The sequence below is a fragment of the Desmodus rotundus genome, chromosome 3 (assembly GCF_022682495.2).
Source record: "Desmodus rotundus isolate HL8 chromosome 3, HLdesRot8A.1, whole genome shotgun sequence".
NCBI lineage: Eukaryota > Metazoa > Chordata > Mammalia > Chiroptera > Phyllostomidae > Desmodus > Desmodus rotundus.
The window spans coordinates 186,706,530-186,718,579 of record NC_071389.1 but is presented as its reverse complement, the minus strand read 5'-3'; the positions used below and the strand labels follow the sequence as shown (position 1 = coordinate 186,718,579).

Below are 12,050 nucleotides of genomic sequence, written 5' to 3'. Positions count from 1 at the left end.
GAGACCATTCCTTCCTCTAGCTTCATAATGTTTAAATACATTATTTTAAAGGAATAAGCATGATACTAAGAAGATATTACATTTTTTAGGTATTTTTAATTATTAGGGTTAATTTTTTAGCAGGTTCACTTGGGGGGCTCCGCCCACAGGGCCCCCCTCCTCCCCCACTGCTGCCATGGATGAGAATAAGTCTACCAAGACAAGATCTGCTTGGGGAGGAAAGGTGGCCCATCTCTCAAAGGAGAAGGGCCAAGAGCCTTTTCCTCAATGGGCTTTTATTGGGTTCAATTTGCACAAGAATACAGGTAAAGCTCATCAATCATTGTCAGGCAGTAAGGATCAAATAATAGATAACAGGAAGGTGGGTTCAGCTGGGGTGGGGTGGAGGGATGGGGAGAAAAGGCATACAACTGTAATTGAATAACAATAAAAATTTAAAAAAATAAAATAATAGATAACAAACAAAGAACTCTGACTGAAGGCTTATTCTGAGTCAGGGTCAGTTAGCTAAAGGGCTATAAGACTTTGGGAAACAAACTCATTTCAGGTTTGGACCCTTATCATTTAAATTGAGGGTATTAGCAAAGCAGGTTTCACAGGACTTTACGGGTTCTTTCTTAGGCCTGATCTCCCCAGGGAATCTGCCCTTTCCAGCACAGGACTGCACCGCCCTCTGTCATTGTTTCAGGCTCAAATCTGAATTAAGGCAGCCAAGAGATTAGAGACTTCTTGCAGACAGAATGAGGACTCAGGCTATGTCAAAGCCGAGGGGTGAAGGTCCATCACCCCCTTTTTCTATAGCCCCCCAAGTCCTTCCCTGTGGGCCTCTTCATGACCATGCCTGTCTTAGGTCACCCCTCCCTTGAGGAATCTTACCCATCATTGGTTAACTGGTCAGGCTCAGGGACAAGCAGGGTAATGTAAAGTGGGCAGGGGCAGTGCCCCTGCCAGGGAGATAAGCTTTGTCTCCTTAGTGGCTTATGGTCTCAAGGTCTCTGACTCAGCCTTAGCCATGGAAGTTTACAGCTTCTGAAACCGGGCAGGGCAGTTCCCAACATTCACTTGGTGATGATTATTCTAGAGTGAAAGGCACTGTAAAGTATAGCAACTATTTTTAGATGTAAAAAGAATTTCCTACTCATAAATGCAAACTTGCTCTTTCCACACACTGCCTGCATGCAATTTCCCCTCCATCAACCTGAGTTTCCTCTTGGTTCATTCATGCAACATTTTTTAAGAATTGTTAAGCACTACCTAAGGGTGGGCAACTGTGCCAGTTGATGGGGCTACAAAGATGAAAAGATAATTTACTATCTTCAAGCAGCTTAATATCTAACAATAATTCAAGGACTCATTGACCCAACACGTAGATACTGATTGCTTTCCATGTAACAGGCAACTGAGTAGGCATGAAGAATGTAGTTGTAAATAAAACAGAAAAAGCCACTCTTCCCTGGAACTTATATTCTCAGCTGAGTAGCTCAGTTGGTTAGAGCATTGTCCTGATACACCAAGGTTTCAGGTTCCATCCCTGGTCAGGGCACATATATGAAACAACCAATGAACGCAGAAAAAAGTGGAACAAGGAATTGATGTCTGTGTCTCTGTCTCTCTCAAATCAATAAATAAAAATACATATATAAAAAAAAGAAGATCGAGGGTGACAGGTGAGCCACCTACTTGAAACAGGGTATTCTAGGAAGGTACTTGACTGAAGTGGAATATTTGGGCCAGGAAAATTAGAAGCAGAGAGAGCAGCAAAATCAAAGGCCTTCGGGTGGCAATATGTTAGAAGAACTGCAAGGAAGTGGGTGTGGCTGGACGGGAGTGAGCAATGATGTGTGTGTGTTTGCAAACAGGGTCACAGACAGCCCTGTGGGTCGTGGTTGTGGTGAGGACTCTGAATGTTACTCTAAGCATCATGAGCAGCTGGTGAGGGCTGAGAGCAGGGAAGTGACATGAAGTTGATGTTTTTAAAGGACATTTTGAAAAGATTACAGAGGGGCATGTGTAGACCAGGGAGACCATTAGGGAGCGCCATCATGTTACCTGGCCCAGCAGGGGGTGGGGTAACTTGAATGATTAACAGGCAAGCTTGAGACCACCTTTTATTTTACTTTTTTGCCTCTAAATAGCCCTTACGAACTGTTTATTATATCTCTATATTACACACAAAAACCAGCACCTTATGCCTTATGTACATGGAGGATGGTGCCTAAACATGCTTCAATTAGATTTGAGTAAGAATTTGTCAAGAGATGACAATGGCTGGGACCAGAATGGTAATAAAGACAGAGGTGATTAGAAGTCAAATTCGAGAAGGATTTTGAGGGAAGTCTCTAGAAACCACCCTGCTTGGACTACAGCTGCTAATATTACAAAAGAAAAACATCATTTCCTCAGTGCTTACACTCAGCCCGGCACATCTCACTTGGTCTTCACAACATTATTCGAAAAACAAAAAGTACTCATTATCACCACCTTGAAGATCAGGAAACTTTGAGTCCTTAGAAAAGTCAGTTGCTCAAGGTCACATATGTAGTTAATGCGGAAGCCAGGCCATGCATCTAGAGCTGTCTGATTTCAATGGACATGACTTTGGAATGCCTCTCTGCTGTGCCCTACTGCATTTCTTTCTATGATAGCGTATTTCCATATGAGTATACAGTATTGTGGATTTACAACCTAGTTGGCATCAGCTATTCCTTCTGGATCCGTTACTAAGTTGCCCTCGGCAGGCAATAACTCCACAGCGCACGCAGTGCATTGTGGTTCCTGTCAGGCAAAGAGGACTGTTAAGTGGAACATTGTTTTTTTTTTAAGTTGAATTTGAGCCCTTATATTTACAAGTTGTCAGGTCTGTATCAGTGAAGACTTTTGAGCAAGACTCTTGTCTTTTTAAAAGTAGGAGTAATGGAAGAAAAACATTCACAATTTCATTTAATTTAGTGGGGAGGGATTTCAATGCAATCAAGTGATTGTGGAAAATTAAATCGAACAGAGAAATCATATACTTACTGTTGGCTCAGGAGCCAAACACTGCATCCATCACCTCAACTAATTTTCAAGATGTAAAAGTTTGGGATCTGCAATTTTGCCATTCTGCTTTTCTTATAATTAAATAAACTGGGTCATGTTTTCTTGAAGAAAATATTAAATTATAAATTGTCATTTAAAAGAATGATACTTTTAAAAAATTGAGTTAAAAATGATACTTTTTTACCTAATGATACTTTCTTAGCTAAAAGCTTCAAATGGCATGCCTGCCTTTTCATCCTTATGACATTGTGGCTTAGAAACACTATCAGCGAAAAACCACTGCATTGAAATGTCATTAACATCATGTCAGAATACGTGACTCTACGCACACTGACCTCATTCTCTGATTATTTATTATCCCGAACCCCACTGTTATGGTGGAACACATGTCACCAATGCCTAAAATTCAATGTAGTTAGTAATCAAAAATGTTGATTGGAGCAGGAAGTCATTAGAAATTGGATGGATACATACACACCACAAACTTAGAAACAGTCACTTGCCCACCTGTTGATGTTGGGCCAACATGAGTGCAAATCCACTCTTTTTGGCATATAAACCACACCTACTCTGAATCATCTCATTTCCAGTTTTGGTTTCTTTGGAGGAAAACCTTAGACATTTCTGAAGCAATTTGAGTGCAGAATCTTTAGTTTCTTTTTTTTTTTAACAGTTTTTATAAATCTTTACATTTGTCATAAACACTACTAAATAGACTGCAATTTTTGACTTGTCTCTTTTAAATCTTTCCAAAACATTGAACCAATTTTTCCTAAAAACTACAATTCTCTTCTTGCATTTTATAGTTTATGTGTATCGAGTTAATGAGCGTCATTATGATAAAAAAAAAATAAACTGCCATAAACACTTCTGGGAACAAACACAGATGGCATTTGATAAGTGTACAAAGAAACCGGTGAAAGAAGCAAGCAAGCAGCTCAGAGTGGCCGCTTCTGGGGAAGGTTTTCAGGGTCCACTGGCCTTATTCAGTGTATCTTTCAGAGAATGAGGTTATCAGTTAAACCAGCAAATTCAGTAAATTGAGGTCGGTTAGGAAAGCTGTTATATGCACAAATAAACCAATCACTTAAAATTAGCCCTCAACTGAACACTCTTTCCTACTTAAAACCAGCATCTTAAAGCCAGACCAATGTGGACTTGCCCCTTGATAATACTAGTAGAATTTCTTGCAGAGAATTTATGATGTCCTTGGGCCAGGGTGTTAATGAGTTCTAAGTGGGTTCTGTGTTAATTCATGGAGAAGGTGCCATTAACCCACAGGGATGCAGAGAGAAGTCAAGCAACTTGTCCAAAATACCACAGCTGGGGTATATGGTAGACTTGTGTTCTAAACAAAGTTGTCTGCTCTGAAGTTGTTCCTTTATCCAACACACTATATTCCCTGTCAATATGATTACCAAACGTAACTATTCAACGTAGTGAATATCTACTAGGTGACCCAGTGTTCTGCCACCAATCACTAAGGAGGGCTTATGGTCGTGAGGAGAAACAATGGGAGTGACCAAAGACCACTCTCGAACCAGCAAAGAGCACTTGCACAAAAAATGAGACTAGGCAACTAAAAAGCAACTATGATGTAGAACTGGCAAAACTTTCAAAGTAAAGGGACTCGGGCCCTGGCCAGGCAGTTCAGTTGGTTAGCCTGCCACCCTGATAGGCCAAGATTGCAGGTTCCATCCCCAGTCAGGGCACATACCAGAATCAACCAATGAGCCCTGGCTGGTGTAGCTCAGTGGATTGAGCGCAGTCCTGTGAACTGAAAGGGTGCAGGTTTGATTCCCAGTCAGGGTATGTGCCTAGGTTGTGGGCCAGGTCCCCAGGAGGGGGTGTGCAAGAGGCAACTGATTGACATTATCTCTTGCACTTCAATGTTTCTCTCCCTCTCTCCCTCCCTCCCCCTCTCTCTAAAAATAAATAAAATCTTTAAAAAATAAAGAATTGACCAATGAAAGCATAAGTGGAACAAAATTGATGTTTCTCTCCCTCTCCCCTCCCCTAACAATAAATAAATAAACATTTTTAAAAATGTAAAGGGACTCAGAATATTCTGGAAGCATGAGACACAGCCAAAGTAGAAGATATAAAAGAGACTGGCTTTCAATCTGGAAGGAGTTGATACTACTCAAATTGATTACAAAGTGAAGTTGCTAGTCTTGTAAAATATGGAGAATTTCAGAAGTCAGTAGAAATGGTGCTGGAATCACAACCAAAGTTAATCAACAGTTCACACTGGCAGAATCAGTTAATAGCTGAAGAAGCTGAGAACATTGATAAAATAGGCATAAATAAAACAGGCCCATATGTTGTAAATTATCTTAGTCAGCACTTAGTCAATATTTACTAAGCACCTCTTATGTGCCTGTTACTGTCATAAATGCTAGGGAAACATCAGTGAACAGACCCTAAAACTCTACCCTTATGGAACTTTTGTGTGAGAGACAGACAATAAACAAGATCAATATCTTTATCCAAAGATTAAGAATGAACATTAGGAAAACTGAAGTCAAAACATCCCTGCAAAAATGACAGTTTGCATATCCCCCTTCAAAAGATAAGTGATGAAATCATGGACTTTGCATCATACAATCATAAAGCGGCATTGTAACATTATGTACTCCTTCCTTAAAAAATCAGCACCTGAATCATGTTAAGATTTTTGCTCATTTTAAGAATTTTGGCTATTTATTTTGTTTTGTTCATTATAAGAAGTGTTCATTGTAATGAATTTTTGTACAAGAATTAGCACATTGTGATTATAACCTAAATCTTGTTATTGTTTTTTTTATTACCATTTATACCCCCTATACCCTCTTCCACCTTCCCCCATGCTCCCTACAATCACCACATGTGATTATTAACCAAAGACTCAACTCTTTTACTTTACTATGTCATGTTGTCCCCCCTTTTAAGTGGCTTAATTCTAGGTGACCCAGTTTTCAGCCACCAATCACCAAGCAGGGTTTGTGCTCGTGAAGGGGAACAATGGGAGTGACCAAAGACCACAAACTATCCAGCGAACAGCACTTAACAGAGAGTGAGACTAGGCCAATAAAGGATGCAACCAAAATGCAGAATTGGCAAAATTTTAAAGGGCCGCAAATACTCTGGAACTATGAGACACAAACCAAAGAAGATGTAAAAGAGAGTAGCTTATCAGCTAAGAAGATTTGATAAGTAACTAGTAATCCAAGAGAGCCTGAAGGATTTAGTCCCAGAGGGAATATAAAAACTATAACAAATTAACCAGGGTGGGACCCAAGAATGTAGGTGTAGCCTTGTAAAAATCTAAACTAATACTTCCAGGTTGGCTTTTGTTTGTCCTTGGTTTTGACATCCTTGTATTAATGGTCTTATATCCAGAAATATTGCCCTGTGTAAATATTCCAACTTGTTACATTGAGTAACTAATTGTTTGAGGTCTTCTTTGGATAAAGCATATTTATTTAGCCAGTCCTCTACTCATGGATATTTGTATGGTTCCCAACCTTTTGTCGTTAAAAGCAATGCTGCCCTGACTGGTGTGGCTCAGTGGGTTGGGCATCATCCCACACACCTAAAGGTCAGTTTGATTCCTGGTCAGGGCACATGCCTGGGTTGTGGGCCAGGTCCCTGGTTGGGAGAGTGCAAGAGGCAACCAATCAGTATTTCTCTCACACATATATGTTTCTCTCCCTCTCTTTCTCCCTCTCTTCCCCTCTCTAAAGATAAATAAAATCAAATAAATCAAATAAATAAATAAAATACCTGATAAGGAAACTTAGTTTGAATGTCATGCTGGATAGTGGTTCTCCCACGGTTCTGGCTCTTAATTAACACACACCGTTTGTTGTTCTTTGTTTATTTTGAAAAGAAAAGAAAGCTTTTATTGTGAAGTCTACTGACCAGAAGACAAGAGGCAGGGCTCAAATTTGTCTCCCTGATCCAGGGGCTGGTGAGATTCAAGGGGTTTCAGCACCAGATGTTCCTGGACAGCAGACCTTCCCTTCTGAAAGGGTTCCGGAACATCTGATTGGATGAACAATGCCATGATGTAAAAGGAGGTTCATCTTAAAGACAGATGGTCCCTGACTTATGATGGTTCTACTTTTGATTATTTTACTTTCCAATGGTGTGAAAGGCATATGCCCCAACTCCCAGTCAGGCACTCCATCACTAGGGTAAACCAGCACCACTCTGCAGTGTACTATGTGGCCAGCATTCTTGGTTTTAGTTCAATGTTTCAAACGTTCTTCAGGCCCAGTGTGCTTTCAGCTGTGTGAGTGGCTTATGGTGAGTACCCATACAACCATTCTGTTTTTCACTTTCAGCATAGTATTCAATAAGTTACATGAAATATTCAATACTTTATCATAAAAATAGGCTTTTTAAATATGGCTTTGCCCACCTATAGGCTAATGTATATGTTCTGAGAATGTTTAACGTAGGCTAGGTTAAGTTACCATGTTCAGTAGGCTAGGTGTACTAAATGCATTTTCAACTTAAGATATTTTGGACCAAAAAAAAGGAGTTCTATGGAAAGTAACCTCACAGGGTGCTCTGACCATAAATTGCTAAATGGGCAGCTCCTGGTGCGTAGTCATACCAAGCGTAGACCTTCTTTAGCGGAAGGTTTTAAACCAGCCTAGGTTAACCCGCCTTTGAAATACTTTGAAATCCTGTTGGAAAGGGGGTACCAACCCTCAAGAGAGTACATAATCTTGTTAATTGTCCTGTAATCCAAACCCCAAATTGCTTCCTCCTACCTTCATGTAATCTTCCTTATGTTTTTTCCTTAATGTTAAATGCATAAAAGAAACTGCAAAACAGCCCTGGTTGGTGTGGCTCAGTGGATTGAGCGCTGGCTGAGGACCAAAGGGTTGCTGATTCAAATTCCAGACAGGGCACATGCCTGGGTTGCGGACCAGGTCCCCAGTAGGGGGCACACAAGAGGCAACCACACATTGATGTTTCTCTCCCTCTCTTTCTCCCTCCTCCTCTGTCTAAAAAATAAATAAATAAAATCTTTTTTTAAAAAAAAGGAACTGCAAAACAATTATTCTCAGGAGCAGTGAGATCTTGCTCCCAACACATGTCAGTTTGCCTCAAAAAAACTCCTATAAAAATTCTCTACAACATAAGAAAAACAGTGATAAAACATTTTTAAAAAGAAATAAAACTCTCTATAGGCTTGAACATCCCTTACATTGACGATTTTGACTTAAGATGGGTCTATCAGGATGTAACCCCAAAGTCAAGGAGCATCTGTACATTCCAATCACCAAGGACCTAGTGGAGATTTCCCTAAATCAATCTGCCCTGCCCTAGGGGGAAGAATAACAATACCCACAGTGAGCGCCAAAGAAATATTAATTCAACAAATATTGAGAGCCTTCAGGAATCTTACACTCCAGGGGGAAGACAGGTAGTCCACATAATGAGTAAGCAAATCACATAGATTTGCTTAGAGAGGATAGGTGACATGGTGAATAATGAGACTGGGTATGGGGGAGGCCTGACACATTTCAGACACAGGAAGGAAGCCAGTGTGGTTGGAGGAAGTGGAAGGAGTGGGGTTAAGGAAGAGTAGGAGGTATTGACAGCAGAGATGAGTTATAGAAGATAAAGCTGAACATTTCTGGGCAAAAGTGAAAAGTGTGGCACTACCATCAGGTCCTGACGTCTAATTCTTGTCTACATCTTGCCCTTCCCTCAAACACTTGGTTTTCTAGGAAGCACTGAGGCAATTGGGTGCTCTAGCTGCTTTTGTGGGCAGAGAGTAAGACAACTTAAAAGCCCCAGGCACATGCGGGCAAGCAATCCACATGTTTGTTGTTTGTTTGTAGGCTGATAACTCCTGGCAACAAGGGAACAGTCTCATGCCTTTTTCTCCTGTAATTCTGCTTTTCCTAAAGGTTTCCTTTCCTAGTTAAATTTAAAACCTCTTCCCTGGCATGTCTGTGATCCCACAAGTGGTTTGTCTTGTCAGCTCATTTCCCTATTTCTGAATACCTTCTATTTCAAGTTCACCTTGTGGTGATATTAATCACAACTACATCAGTCACCTGTGCAAAGACACAAATCCTGCCCCTGACTGACTGGCCAATGTGTATCTACTGTTATCTGTCCCTTCAGGTCCGGGAGAAAAACTGGTACTTTTTCTCAATAACAAGCACTGCAGGGAGGGGAGCATTTGAGATCTTGCTCCCTGGCAGAAGTCATCAGTTTGGCTCAAATAAATTCTTATACATTATTTAAAAAAAAAAAAAAAAAAACATTGTAGGGAGTGAAGCTTTTTACACAAGTCTAAGAGGATCTATCCTGCCTCGGAATCAAGAAAGTAAGACAATGGCACTTAGGACTGAGATGAGCCACAAGGCACCAAGTCCAGGTTTCTCCAGGGGCACGAAGCCGGGGGGAATGTTTGCTTGATGCATGGAACACCTCTTTCCGCATGGGCAAAACCACCACCAGGGCTGCAGATGTGCCCCATCTCCATAATGTGCTCTTCCTCACGTCTCTAAACTCTAGCCTCCTCTAGCCTCACCTTCATTTTCCCTTCCTCACTCACAGAGAAAAATAAATTACAGAATATTGGGCACAAAGCAGAAGGGCTGCAGGAGAGGGAGGCCCTACATACAATCTGTATCACCTCTAGAAACTTTAGGTGTCACCAACTTCATTATCCCCTCACCAGCCGACACAGATCCCCAGTCATACCACTTGGATAAAGATGAACTGTTCTGAAGGCACAGACTTGGGAGCCACACAAAGAGGATCAGGGCAATGATGAAATAACCCTAAACGTGGAGGCCGAAACTCATGGAAAATGAAACAGCATAGACAACATGAGAGATGTCACAAGTTGTTGACAGCCTGAGAGGTCTCACACTGGGGGCACCGAACCCAGAGGAGTCTTGGGCAGCTCCATCCAGGAGAGCTTAAGCCCAACTCCCAAAGACCTGGAGTGTTGCTTTTGGCATGGGGTGCGAATCTGGGTGTGAATTCTGCTTCCACCATTTCCTAGTTGTGACATCAGTGTCCCATTGAGGGTATTTCAACATCTGCTTAAACTTAGTTTCCTTTCATGAAAAATGAGCCAAACACACACTTCATGAGGATGCTGGGAAACAGAAGTGAAATATATGAGCTATTTTAGTGCACACCTGGATCTCCAACTTGGCACTCTTAATACATAGCATCCATCATTGCCAAAGAAGCGTCTTCCAGAGATTCTGTGCCCTACCGTCTGAAAGTTCTGTGTAGTTGTCTATCCCGAACTCCTTCTGACGGCACTCTGTTCGGTGGTCAGGGTGAAGTCAGGACTGCTCAGCTCCGTAGCCCCTGCCTCCCTACACATCTGTCAGGATGCAGCCTTTCTGCTCCTCACAGTCAGATCCCCGTCTGCAAGATGCCCCAGCTGGGTCTGGTTCCCTGCCCTCCGCATCAGCAGCGCTCCATGTGGTGCCTCTGCCCAGCCCCGGCCCTCCACCCATTCTGTCCCTCACCTGATGTAGGGGAGGAAGGGGTTGACGTGCCCGGAGAGCACAGCGACCACGTAGGAGATGATGAAGGCGGCGGAGGACCAGGTCACCAGGAGGAAGGGGACGAAGGCCATTCCCCTCAGGAAGCACAGCATCTCGACGCTAGAAGTGCACTGCGCTCAGCTCGGGGGCCAGGCGCCGGGCTGCTCGGAGGGGCGGGGGCCGCCACGTGCCAGCCCGCCAGGCGGCGGCCACTGCGCAGACAGCCACTGCCGTCGGGACGGGCGACTCCGCGACGGCGGAGGCAGGCCCTGCCTGGAGGGAGAGGAAGATCGGAGGAGGCGGCGGACGGCGGAGCAGCGGGCCAGGGTGGGTGGGGCGCGAGTGGTCCGGGCTTGTTGCGAAACGAGTGAAGTCACAAAGTGGCGGCCCCGCCGACTTAGAGGCACGCAGCGACCTCCCTGCGGGCTCCACGCCGGGGACGCAGCTCCTTTCGCTTTTGGTTAGGACGCGGCGGGGGTCGGCGCCGCGGGCTGCGCGGGAATGTCCGCCTCTGCTCGGGCGGTTGCACAACTCCGGAGAAACTGATCTCCTCCCCGCCCCTCCTTCCCTCGGGGTTTCCGGGGTAGCAGCCTCGAACACCCAGGGCTTCCCCTCCTGGGTCCCGCCGCCCGCTCGTCGCTGGGGAGAGGGCAGACGGCGCGAGGGGACACTCACCCCACCCCGCAGCGCCGCCGCCTCTGCTGCCGGGTGCGGACTAGGGGTGCGTGTCGACTCTGCCAGGACACGCGGCAGGGACGCAACACCCACCTGGATGGTATCCACGTGACAACCCAGAGTGTGTAGCAGCAGGTAGGGGTCGGGGTGGGGCTGGACTCCAGTCAGGCGGGACTGCCTTCCACCAGGGCGGACTTGGAGTAATTGTTTCCTAAAAACTAGAATTTCCTTTCCCTCTCTCCAGTCGCTGATCAGGGTTAGCCCTGACTTGGAGCCATGACCTAAGGAAAATGAGTAATGGTGGCGAACTTCAAATCCTGCAAAAGGGATTTGTGTCCTGGAGGCACTTAAATAAAGCATGGTGATTTTGAGATACAGTTCAGGGAGGCTAAGCCCAAGGTCTATGTGCTGGAGGTCATTGGGTCATTGATGACCCAACATGGGTTCATTTGGCTGCATAAACATTTCTTGGGTGCCGCACCCTAAGAGAGGACAGGATGCAAAGATTAAATAGTTCTTTGGGGTTTAGAGAACTGACATTTAAAATAAAATAAAATTGTATGGAATGTTAAATAGATTGAAAACAATAAAAAAAATAAAATAAAATAGGGATATGGCAGAGCTGAAAGGCAGGGGCCAGTAGCCAGATAAAGAACCAGATAAGGTTTCCTGACAGATACTAGAGTTTTCTAAAGTAAATGATTGTTCTCCAGACAAAGAAAGGCGATACTAGCATTCTAGGCCAAGGAAACTGGAGAAAATACATAGACTGAGAAATTGCTGGTTTTGTTTCCCTGATTGGTGTGGCTCAGT

The 12,050-nt window shown here is 43.6% G+C and overlaps 1 protein-coding gene across 2 annotated transcripts in view; it reads right to left on the bottom strand.

Moving 5' to 3' along the window:
- Window positions 1-11,446, bottom strand: part of DRAM1 (DNA damage regulated autophagy modulator 1) — a 38,519-nt gene extending 27,073 nt beyond the window's left edge. The window contains exons 1-2 of one of the 2 annotated variants that reach the window (XM_045187160.3): window positions 11,331-11,446; window positions 10,545-10,835 (exon numbers count right to left, since the gene is read on the bottom strand). In XM_045187160.3, the coding sequence (XP_045043095.1) occupies window positions 10,545-10,675 (131 nt within the window). In that variant the 5' untranslated portion in view covers window positions 10,676-10,835; window positions 11,331-11,446. Of the gene's footprint in view, window positions 1-10,544; window positions 10,836-11,237 lie in introns of both variants that reach the window. The other variant, XM_045187161.3, reaches the window with a different exon arrangement.
- Between the last annotated feature and the right edge of the window lie 604 nt (window positions 11,447-12,050).